Source organism: Montipora foliosa, chromosome 8 (assembly GCF_036669935.1).
Source record: "Montipora foliosa isolate CH-2021 chromosome 8, ASM3666993v2, whole genome shotgun sequence".
In the NCBI taxonomy this organism is placed as follows: Eukaryota; Metazoa; Cnidaria; class Anthozoa; order Scleractinia; family Acroporidae; genus Montipora; species Montipora foliosa.
In genome coordinates, this window is record NC_090876.1 from 39,840,474 (window position 1) to 39,852,973 (window position 12,500).

Genomic DNA, 12,500 nt, shown 5'->3' on the forward strand with positions numbered 1-12,500 from the left:
TGTAATTTAAAGCTTTTTACAAATATTGTTCTTGAGTTATCTTTGAAAAATGCGTGGTTACCCCTAATTTTCTTTTTGGATTTCAATAACACTTGTTAAGATCTATATTTCCTGCATAATCACACACCGGGGAAAAAATATCTTTAATTAGTAGGCACCGTCCTTAAGATAAGCTAGGCGCCAGTCCAATAGCTGAAATTTGAGGATGTGATCTATTTGTTGCTAGACTAGCCAATACCTTGTTGAAAATAATAGGTGTTCTGGACTCACTCAACTAATTAAGGTACATCAGAAGAGTCAAAAGGATTTTTTGTCTAATCCTCGGGCTGACAGCGAAGGTTTGCCATAACTTGCTAATTAAGGCAAGCAGAGGCATTCAGTATTATTATTATTATTATTATTATTATTATTATTATTATTATTACGTGGAATGCCGAAGGCATACCACACCAGACTGGCTTTTTAACCAGTCTGGTGTCTTTTTTTTGTTGGTAGTCAGAAATGTGCATACCCCATGGATATTGAATTAATCTCCGATAGGGTGCATTTACATTTATTCCCTCCAGTAAGTCCAAACTTCCCTATCCCGAGGAGAACTCATTTTTTTTTCCCACCTTCCCAATTAACTGCGAGCACGTTAGACCACTCGGCCACCGTAACACACTTCCGTTAATCTTGGTGAAAGCAAAGATTTAGTGTGGAATCTTTCCGCCCGCCATGATTGATTCAGTATTAAACTATTCGATAAAGTGGACAGATGCTTTTTCTTTGAGAATGGCAAGCTTTAAAGGTAAGGATAATATTCTACTTTATTTCTAGATCTTGCCTAGTACTTGTGTGTACCACTGTGAACACTATTTTGCATACAACGAATACTTCATTAGAAGTATTTTGCATAGAACGAATACTCCATGGAGTATTTCTTCGGAACCAGTTTGTTTGCCGTTTTGACGTAGAAAGAAAATACGAAAATAGATTTCAAGGGCCAAACAAGATAAAAAATGAAATCAAGTTTAAAAAACCGAATTAGCTATCGCCGTCACGGGGACTTGCAGCGGTCCCCCATCCAAGTACTAATCTCATTCGGAGGAGCTTAGCTTTAGCTGACAGGTGGACTAGCATCAACGATTGTGATCTTCGTGTTAAATTGTCGAACTTTATAACACTTGAAAGAAAAAAAAAAGGAAACTAACAAAAAACCCGGTGTCTTGCCGTAATTTTGTCGCAGGTGCATCCTTTGTTTCGTGAGTTGTCAGTATTAAACACGCAAGGTAACTTGATCACAGGCGGGCGCTAAAATCGATGTCACTTTCGATTTTGCGATTTTACTTGTACGACCAAAAGTACAATAGAAAAATTGAACTCTGATTGAACGTAACAAAAATCTCCCGAAATGTTTTTCGCTGATGGCAAATTGTTTTATTCTCGATCGACACTTCCTAGAAGTTCCTTCTGCTCTCCTTAAAAACTACATATTAATATTTATATACTTTTGCGTCAATATTTGTTTTGCATAAAGCAGGCTAGCACCTTGCTTATAATTAGTTCGCATTTTTGAGCGTTAAAATAGAATTTTTGGTCGTATGTTCCTGACCGTAAGTCGCATATTTTGACGTCCCCCATGCAGATACTAACCCCGCTGGAAAGGGATTAACTTTAGAAACATTGGTCTTGGAAAGCTGTCGGCACCTCAGATTGCACCCTTAAGCTTATAGTGAAAAAGAAGTTGTAAATGATCAACATGTCAGGCTTGAAGCCAGCTCGAGTGTAGAATCATGACGAACTTTTGGAGTTTCTGAGCACTATTTACTACTTGTAGCTTTTGTTCAGTTTTGAATCGATGATAGAGAGAGTTTTGGCGATCTCAACCCGGACTTGACTACTGGATTTAAGCTTTTTTCTTAACGAGATTTCAAGTTATTGTGGAACGTTTAGTACCAAGTTACTCTAATACTGAAATCTAGATACGTTAAAGCAGAGCGGAATAAATATTTTAAGAGGAAAAAAGGACGCAACTACATTTCCCGACAAGCCTGTTTCGTGAATCGCTTAACCCCTGAAGAGTGAAGCGATTCACGAAACAGGCTTGTCGGGAAATGTAGTTGCGTCCTTTTTTCCCCTTAAAACATATATATATATATATATATATATAATATTATATTTAAGAAATAGAAAACATGTACTGCATTTCTATCGAGTTATAGAAGCACGAGTGAAAGTTTGGGAAAACGAGAAATGCGGTGGGAACACGAGCCGCAGGCGAGTGTTTCCACAGCTTTTCCGAGTTCTCCCAAACTTTCACGAGTGTTTCTATAACAGGGTTCCCTGTGCAAATGGCAATCCTGATTTGATTCATATAATCAGATAATGACTTCGAGGCTAGCCTTTCTGGTCTCGCTACGAACTTTGAAATTTCAAAAGAATTCTTGTTTCAAAACGAGGGCAGTAGGTCTAATTAACATAAAGATAAAAGAATGTAAATGTGGTCGTCGTTTATGAAAGTGGTTTACCTGCTCACTCGCAGTCGATTGCGCTGTTTTCGCCTCAACTCAGTAAGACAAAAGGGAAGGAATATTTATAAAAGCCCGTGCTCTGAGACCTTCAACTTAATAAGGGTTGGTTCTCAATAGGGCATTTGAGTGATGACGCCATTGGACTACAAGTGCCAGAATCCTCCAGGTTTTGCTTGCCTCGTGCTAATTAAGCTATTGTTATTTTTACCCCACTGGCAATACAAAATTTAAATACGAAAGAAAAAAAAAAGCAAACTGATTAATTCTGGTAGTTGTAGTGAAATGACGCCATCGTGAAAGTTGCCTATTTGTTACGTTTCTTCAAGTTCAGCCTTAACGAATTCATTTCTTCAAACGATTGTTATGCATTGGTAATTTAATTTGTTTAAAGGCTATGGCTTTCATAAAGAGTCGGTGTAGACTGCATTTATACTTTTGATTGTCAAGCACAAAATGCTTGTGATATGCCTGATCCAAATGTTGCTGTTTTTGCTTTGAAATTGTTCAACATTTGTATGCTTTTCCATTTCCTTTCCACCAGTCAAAGACACGTGCACCATTGTATCAAGCGTCACCTACACATTACCCGTAGAAAAGACATACATTATTTAGAACGATGAAAGCCAGCGAAATGCTTTTGGGGTCGTGTATATAGGATACTTATAGATACAAATTCAAGTCAAAAATTTACTAAAAACAGTTTTAAACATACGACAACGATAATCATGTTAAAAATAACGCTGACGAAAGCCGTGTGTTTATAAAATTTAAATTAGATAAAATAGAAACCGACAATTATTTTAAAAATATGGCTATTACTATTTTTATAAAAACTAAAAACACCGTAAAAGCCTGATGAATTCTAGTAAGCGACTGGCTGACTGAACACCGAAATCATGATCCTTAATATGTCTGTGTATTGTATTATTGTCTTGTATTATTGTCTGTAATTTATCGCCAGATGATGTCCAAATAATTGACGTTTGAGTCTAGAAAACACGACAACATGTACATTTCCAAACACATTTCATTTGCCTTTTCCATTCGACACCGTGGAGGTTAAGATGCGGTAGTACCTCTTGCACGTGACCGGACATTCCACATGAAACACAATGGTAAACCTATATATATAGTATAGCTGCTTGGTACAAAAAAAAGGGCAAAGTGTACACTTTTACCCGAAAGGATACAGTCTACTTTTAGATGTAAAGCCATCTCAGATTGGACCTCTGACGTCATCAAAATGTCAATAACCATGACCTTGACTTTTGGTAAAGCGTTTGCGATATCTTTTTCTTGGTGTGGCCTAAAATTGGATAATTAAACCAGACTTACCTGTGAGTTGAAGTTTGATTGAGACTCTATCACATGACTGAAGAAGACAAGGAGATCACATGAGCTAGCACGGCGCTTGCGCGAGTCATTTTTTAAAGACATTGAATGGGAGTGTCAGACATAATACACACAGCAGTAGGTGAATGACTAAGGCCTACAAAGTGCGGGAAAGCCAAGAAGCGGCGGGCATGTGATCTCCTTGCCTTCTTCTGTCATGTGAAAGAATCTCAATCAAACTTCAACTTACAGGTAAGTGTAATCGCTTTAATTGTCCAATTCTATCCGTCATCTGTTTGAGAGATTCCATGAGAACGCGCATGCGCAAAGCCGACCAATTCGCGCTCGCTTTCCAGCTTGGCCAAGTGATCAATCTTTTATTTGCTCAATCCGGAGGAAATCTTGCTGCATCCGTCTTATATCCTGAAGAAATCCTGTCAACTCTGGTGAATAGGAACTTCCTTTGTTAATACAAGGAAACCTGCTAATAATTTTCGGCGGCATGTCTTCATCGGCTTCTGGTGTTTTGGATTCAATGCTTCAATCAACGATTCAAGAAAATGCTCGGGAAAAATCTGAAGAGAAAGCACTTTCTGTTGCCGAGAAGACAAAAGATAGCAAAGTCTATGAAACAAGAGGCGAAAACAGCAAGTCGAGTGCTGCTGAAAAAACGAGCCATCTCTCAAAGAAACAAAGCAAAGCTTAAATTGGAGGTGCCAGCCCGGCTTGCGTAGAACCCTCCACTAGCACAGAGCCCAAGAGTAATGAATGGACTGAAATTAATAAAAAGCTCGACTGTTTGACGTCTGCGATGAACTCAATGGCACCAGTTGTTAAAGAGCTAAAAAGGGCTTATGGTGTCGCTTTTGAAGGGAAACTCAGCTCAAGAGGAATCTGGCTCTGAAACAAATGACTGAATGCGAGAGTCAACTGTCACCCATTGCAAAAAAAAAACACAGCATGACGAGACTAAAACAACTGAGGGCGGTCTAGTGGATTCTCTCGTCCAAGCGGTGACAGAAGAGGAAAAAAACTTACCCAGTATTGCCAGACAATGCGGTCGCGGTGCTCAAAAGAATTTATGAGGGTGGCCTGAGTGAACAAGCAGCATCAAAACGGAAAAAAAACGCCATGGAGTTTTCTGAGAGTAAAAAAAGTAAACCCAGAAATCTGGGACAATGCACAGCGAAATACTTGCAGCACAGATGCAAAGTTTCAAAAATTGCAAGAAACAAATAGTAGCAAATAAATAAAAGCATTTTCTTATAAAACGTCGCGCATGAAGCGAATTGCGTAATTATATTACATAAGAATAAACTAAGTAAAATTACAACTTGTCAACTTGATGGGTACTGGGCATTACATTTTAAAATTACTTTGAATTTACATAATTATTCCGAATTTACAGCCTACAATTTCGATATGATAAAAAGTGTTCTACAGATAATTAATAATGTTGGAAAATATCCAGCTAGAGACCATGAGCACATGTGGGGGAAGAAACGTTTCTTAAAGCGCTCTGTTTTACATTTCATCAGCGATGGTCTATCGTTAAGGCGTGGGAAGCGGCCGTGCGCGTGCGCCCGAGTCGGTGGCATAAGATGGTGAAGGCGTGACCCGGGCTCCTTGATCTTTTCAAAGGTTTTCGCACATAGGAGGTCTCGTCGTGCGCACAGAGTCGTGCAGCCGGGCAGCTTCAAAGCGTCTTCGTTAGTGGGAGGCAGGAAAATTGATGCGTAACGCACGTTTTTGCACTCTCTCGATCCCTTCCGAGAGCTGGACAGGGAGAGAGGAATGCCACACAGGGCAACAGTACTCCAGTACCGACTTAATTAGTGCAATGTGAGCTCGAAGGAGATCATGTGGACGTGCGCTACTGCGGTTCAGTACCCGTAATGTATGCATTCGTTTGGAAGCCTTGCCTACTTTTCCGTTGTCATGAGAATCTCATTTTAGATTACTCTGAATAGTGACTCCCAGAACTTTCTGGGCTTCGACTGTTTCAACTGCATTGCCACTCACAGCTACAGCTGGTGGAAAATGCTCAATATGGCGGCAAAAATGGACAGTCAGCTCCTTTCATTTCTTAGGATAGAGTTTCATGCTGTTTTTACCAGCCCAGGAATTGAGTGCGTCAAGGTCAGATTGAAGCGTTAAGTTTGCGGGCGCCGGTACTACTTTTGAGATAGCCATGTCATCGACGTACGTCCAGTACGAACAGCGCGGAGATGCCAATTTTAGATCGTGTATCATGATGAAGAACAATATAGGGCCGATTTTAGTCTCTTGAGGGACCCCAGCGTTAACAGGGAGCCATTGAGAGGTACTCTGACCGAACTTGACGCATTGCCTCCGCTCTGTTAGAAAACTACATATCCGCGGCGACGTACGCCCAACTCTATAAGCTTGGTGATCACTATAGTATGGTTGGTTGATCCTGTCAAAGGCCTTGCTGAAATCCAAGAAACAAGCCCTTAGATAGCAGCCAGGATTCTCTAGCTCAGAGAGCCAATTGTGAATTAGATCGAGTATGCAACAAGTGGTGGAAGATCCTTTGAGGCTGCCAAATTGGCGAGCATCAATATACTCAACAACATCCTCGGTCATCCAGGTAACCACAAAGTCTTCTAGGACTTTAGATAGAATAGGTGTTAGGGAAATCGGTTGAATATCCCCTTCATTTTGAGGCTGCTTTACCTTCGGGATGGGGGTTATGTTAGCTCCCTTCCATATACTCGGCACGACTCCAGCAAAGAGAGATGAACTAAAAGTAGAAAATGATGAATTAATTAAAGGTCTCATTCCCCTAGCACGTTTAGCTGAGATCATTGCTGAAGGTACTGATGGGAATTCAGAGCTCCCTGACGAGACAACCTTGTGGGACCTTGCCTCAAATGCAGTTCTGTTGTTTGCAGCTGCCAATCACGAACTAAACCTGTGTCGAAGAGACATGTTTAAGGAAGAAGATTTCGAAGCAATCTGTAGTAGTAAACAAACAGTCGGTGGTGAGCTGTTTGGTGAATGATCTGACGGAACTGAAACAACAAGGCCTCAAAACGACGTACTGGCCATAAGAAGAGAACCCATTAAAGATCACATCGATATGGCCATCTGAGACAGAGAGAGCATGCACGTATCAAGTGGCTACATTGATGACACATTCTTAGAAGGTGATAGTTATAACCTGTGAGAATGTCGATGCCACTCTGCAGTTATTTAGGGGGCTTGGTTTTTGGCCTCATGATTTAAAATCAGTCACTAAACCGACTCAAATTCAGGAACATTTAAGATTTTTGCTAAACTCACTGACCATGACAGTGTCTTTATCTGATGAGAAATTTGACAAATTATATCAGTTTGCCCAGAGAATCCTAGAATTGGAAAAAGTGAGCATTCGCCTGGTAGCAAGCTTGATCGGTAATATGGTTTCATTTTGTCCAGGGGTGGAATATGGTCAGATTGAGATAGAGAAGACCATTGCCCTAAAAAGAGCTAGAGGTGATTTTGACCAAAACATGATTCTTTCTCATAAGGCAAAAAATGACATCAAATGGTGGATAGCTACTAAGAACTGTGAAAGGAAGACAAGACATAGGAGTGCTACTATAACTTTGTACACTGATGCTTCAAATCAGGGTTGGGGCGCTACCACCAGCCAGGAAAATAAAGGAGGCCGTTGGTCCCCAAAGGAGCAACTCATGCGTATTAATGCAAAAGAACTTTTACCTATTCAGTTTGGGTCGTTTTTCGATGACTGCAGACATAGCCATATTAAAGTCTTAACTTACAACACAACTGTAGAATCGTATCTGCGTAATATGGGTGGTTCCCATTCCACTCCCTGCAATAACATCTCTAGGGAAATTTGGTTGTGGTGTAAAGTAAGGGATCTGTGACTCACAGTAGGTCACACTTCAGGGTCAGAGAATACGATTCCAGATAAGGCCTCGGGGATGTTTAATGATACCTCGGAATGTCAGCTCGACAAGACATGCTTTGATAACTTGGCGAAAATATTTGGTTATTTAGACATTGATATGTTTAGTTCTACAAGAAATTGCAAAAAGAGTTGAGACACTCACTGTCAAGAACCCTACAATGCGTGACATAGAGGTCAGCACATCCTCAACCCCCATCCCCCCACGCAAAGTTGTTTCCATCTTGATCTAGCATTGAAACTAAAGGCTATCAACATTGAAAAGGGGGGAGGGGAAAGAGGGGCGTTGCGACTTCTCTTTCGGTGTGGTAATAGGGTTTTATGAGGAAGAGGTGAAATTTCGACTGTCTCAACCTTTTTGCAACTGCTTGTAGATTCAATTTCCAAGTTAAATGTTATGTCTCCTGGGAGCCTGACCGTAATGCTTATGCTGTAGATACCTTTACACTGGACTGGGGTGAATATTTCAGCAATATGCTTCCTTCCTTCAGTGTCATCCCTCAAGTCCTTCAGAAGATAGAGGAAGATCAAGAGAAAGTGTTGTTAACATTATTTCAGTGGAAGACTCAGGCCTAGTACCCAAAGCGTGCCAGATCGCTTGTGACCAGGCCTGTACCATTGCCCTAGGATTCCAACATTGTCAATTTACCGTTCAACCCAGAGAAGAAACTTCCTCTGGGGAAGAACATGCGTTTGATGGGATGTCTGCTATCAGGAAATCTCTGGAAAACCAAGGAATTTCGAACGGAACTCAAGAGATCATGCTTGGCTCATGGAGACCAGGTACGAACAAACAGTACCAAATTTACCTCAGGAAGTGGAACCTCTTTGCAAGTAGAGGAGGTGTTGATCCCGTTCAGCCACCAGTGAGTAAAGTGCTTGACTTCCTTACTGAACTTTACGACTGTGGTCTTGAATACAGCGCGCTTACCACTGCAAGGTGTACCCTATTAACAACTATTACCCTGTTGGACGGAACCATGACAATTGGTTCACACCCATTGTTTCAAAGGTTTATTAAAGCAGCTTTTTCAGACAAGACCAGCTTTTCCTAGGTATCAGACCTCATGAGATGAAACTTTAGAAACTTTATTAACAAAATAATCAATTTGTGGGAAAGAAGAGGGCCCGACCTAAAAAACATTATTTTACAAGAATCTATATATACACCATTAAAAACGATGAGAATTATACAACACAATTGGTCAATCCATTTGGGAGATATTATTATTAAGAATGTCTAATCAAATATCAGTACTGATCAGAATTAAATGACAGTGTCGTCCAACTGGAGCACAGCAGATGGAATGAATGAGTCAGCAAATCTCTTGGTTCGGCATTTAAAAATTGGGAATACATTTTCTTGGATTCCTGAGACGGTAATGATGTGTTTCCTTGCAGCTAGTAAACAGTTCATCTTGTTGGTAGGCCCAAGACCAGATCTTTATAGTGCATAGCATAAACTCTCTCGGCGCTCTAACAGCGTCATCAGGTTGGCTGTAACCAGGCTTTCCTGGTAGGTATAGTTTGGAAAGATAATTTTAAGTGCCCTTTGTTGAATTTGTTCTATTTGGTCACGAAGATTGTTAGTGATAGCGAAGTGCCAGACTTGGCATGCTTACTCCATTATCGGTCTGACGAAAAACCAAGTCGTTTGATGACGTACCAGCATGTTTTGGGGTATGAAGAGCATAGAGTCTTTTGCTTGCCTTGGTACACATATAATCTACATGATGGGACCAAGTGAGATCAGATGAGATATACAATCCAAGTAATTAAAAATCTGGAACAATGTCAATAACGTGACCATCCGCGGTTAGAGGTTGCACTGGAGACTCATGCTTAAGGAAACTGATGCGGCGTAGTTCTTTAGTTCTTTGGTCATTGATTTTCGTGTTTTTGGTAGTAGACCAGTTACAGATTTTGTCAAGTTCAGTTTGAAGGAAGCTTGGGCAGTACAAATTAAAGCATTCAAAAATAGTTATCTACATACTTGTAGAGTAGTAGATCGGAGGTGAGGTCATTGATCATCACAAGAAATAGCAAAGGTCCAAGTTTTGCACCTTGACGTACACCAACATGTGTTGATTTCCAGGCTGATTTGTTTTCACCAATTTTGACGCGAAAATAGCGTTGACGGAGGAAATCCGTACACGGGTTGATCAAAATATCAGGAACTCCAAACAATTGCAGCTTGGTGGTGATGATGATGTGGTCTATCAGGTCGAAGGCTATAGAGAAATCAATCATGCATGTGCGAATGATAACGCGCTGGTTATCAGAGGAGGAAAGACACTGATGTAAAAGGTGGATCAGAAGGTGCGTAGTTGAGCAGCCTTTAATGTTGCCGAACTGGTTCTTATCAATTTTTGCAGATACGATTTCATATATCCACTTGAAAACAAAACTTTCCAAGATCTTACTGAGCACGGGAGTGGGAGAAATTAAATCGGACGGAGATCTTTACCAGCGTCCTTTGGATTATTGACTTTAGGCAAGGGGAGAACTTTTGCACATTTCCAGAGCGGTGGGCTCTGGTACTTCAGTGGTATTAAATTTTCTGAAGGAATGGCGTCCTGTGAATACCTTGTCTCTTCAGCACCTCACCTTCAAGTTACTTATGTTATGCTTCCTTACACCAGGTCAAAGGTGTCAATCCTTTCACTTTATGAGCTTATCGTTAATGCCGAAATCTGAGTCATCAAATACATTTGTCATCGACCAGAGTTCTGCACCTGGCCAACCTCAACCAGTGTTAGTTCTACCACAGTTTCCTGCAGACTCACGTTTGCGTGTTGCTACTACCTCTTGAGGAATACTTTCGACGTACAATCCCTCTTAGGGGTAGTGACGATAAGTTGTTCATAAGTTATATCTCCCCATATAAAAGTGTAAGTATAGACAACAATGGACGGTGGATTAAAACTATTATGGCTCTGGCGGGCATTGATGTGTTCAAAGCTTGCAGTACCAGAATTGCTTCTCCCAGTAAAGCCAAGGCTTGCCACGTCCTTATATCATCTATTATGAAAACTGCCATTTGGAGAAGTGCTGATTTCTTCGGCAAGTTTTAACACAAGCCTGTTGCGGTTGCGTATACGAGTTTAGGGGAAGCTATTTTGCGTGATGCGCGGTGGGATACAAGCGGCATTCCAGAGGGACATTCAGGGCCGCAGCCAGAAAAAATTATGACTGAGGCACTGACCATGGTTAAATTATCTTCGTAGGTGTTTTGGGCGTTTATGATGAGTACATTTTAAAGACAATACTGGAATCCCGCTTTGTTAAAAGAAAAAAAAGGCTGTCTTTTTTACTTGTATTAGACGGCCACCTCTATTTATAAACCGCGGCCACCGTAGCAGTCCTATGTTTATCTTTCTTTGTTATTTTTACCTGTATTAAGCCTCTACCCTTGAACAGAAACCAAGCCACATACCATTTTATGCGGCATTTTTTTGTGTTTAAAATGCGATCCATCATCACTTTAAGCAGTGTTGACAGTGAGCGACTTGCTCTCAGACAAACAAAAGTTTCAAATGCTGAAACGCCAGACTTAAGTGTCTCTTTACTTTCTCTGTAAAATTTACACGAGAAAAAATCTCTGTAAATCCATCCATATAAAATCTCAGTGTTAACTCTGTAAAAAGCGAGTGAGAAGAATACATGAAATGCCTATAAAATGTCCTCAAAAACCCTCAAAAAACTGCAGGGGTAAAGTATGTAACATGGTTTTAAAATGTTCATGTTTTAGTGCCCAAAATCTCAGCAACATGTTCACAATATCTCTGTACATTAAAGCATTTAAAACCTGGCGGAAGACAGAAAATGTCAATATAATGTCTGAAAAACTGGAGGGGTAAAGTATGTGGAATTCTTTTAAAATGTTACTGTTTTAGTGCACAAAATCTCAGCAAAACGTTTACAATATTTCTGTAAATAATAGCATTAAAACGTGACGTAAGGCAGGAAATGTTAATAAAAAGTGAAATGGATGAAAGGTTAGTCAATTTTACGTAAACAAAGCACAGTGCTACTAACAAGTTACAGTAACTGCTAAAGAAAATAAGACAAATTACCAATATTTAATACAATCAACTGAGAAAGAGCCCCCTGAAAATTAATTTGTTTCTTTCAGATGCTTAAGATGCATCCTCATGTTTTATGGAGTGGCAAATAGCCACCAAGGTCAACACAACATCTCATACCGTAGTCAAAACAAAATATGCGCCGCAAGACTCTTCTAGTGATTATTGCTGTGGTTCTATGGCTAAAAATTAACTTACAGAGCCCTGGACGATACACAGGACACAAGCCTTGGGACCCCGCCCCCAGATGCAAAAATTCCGAAGAAGAGATCGAACTCCTCGTGCAACTGACTTACAAAGTGCACTTCGTTCTGGAAACTATGGGAATTGATTGTTGGTTGATGTATGGCTCCATCTGGGGGCCATTGAGAGGAATTGATGGTCCCCTCCCATGGGATGACGATGTCGATCTTGGAATAAACGGCGATGGTAAGTTCAGTCAAAAGCCATTTAAAGAATTCGAAGATTCTTTCGCTGTTTATGGTTTATTGGTAGAAAACAGGTTAAGGCAGAGCTCACTAATAGTCATCACAGAAGAACACCTCTGGCCATCCCTGGATCTTTTCGTTTTTTACGATGCTAATGGAGTAATGAAAAGGACTGGAATCCAGCCATGGGTGGCGCCAATTCACT

General features: G+C 40.5%; 1 protein-coding gene and 1 long non-coding RNA gene across 2 annotated transcripts in view; one reads left to right on the top strand and one right to left on the bottom strand.

The window, feature by feature from the left end:
* The first annotated feature begins 2,406 nt into the window (after nt 1-2,406).
* Nucleotides 2,407-12,500, top strand: part of LOC138012460 (uncharacterized) — a 10,899-nt gene continuing 805 nt past the window's right edge. Inside the window, exons 1-2 of the mRNA XM_068859235.1 lie at nt 2,407-2,615; nt 11,918-12,500. The exon at nt 11,918-12,500 is cut by the window's right edge and continues 805 nt beyond it. Of these exons, the coding sequence (XP_068715336.1) occupies nt 12,005-12,500 (496 nt within the window). The 5' untranslated portion in view covers nt 2,407-2,615; nt 11,918-12,004. The remainder of the gene's footprint in view (nt 2,616-11,917) is intronic.
* LOC138012463 (uncharacterized) overlaps nt 2,855-12,500 on the bottom strand; it is a 22,167-nt gene continuing 12,521 nt past the window's right edge. The window contains exon 3 of the long non-coding RNA XR_011125040.1: nt 2,855-3,088. This is a non-coding gene — a long non-coding RNA (uncharacterized lncRNA). The remainder of the gene's footprint in view (nt 3,089-12,500) is intronic.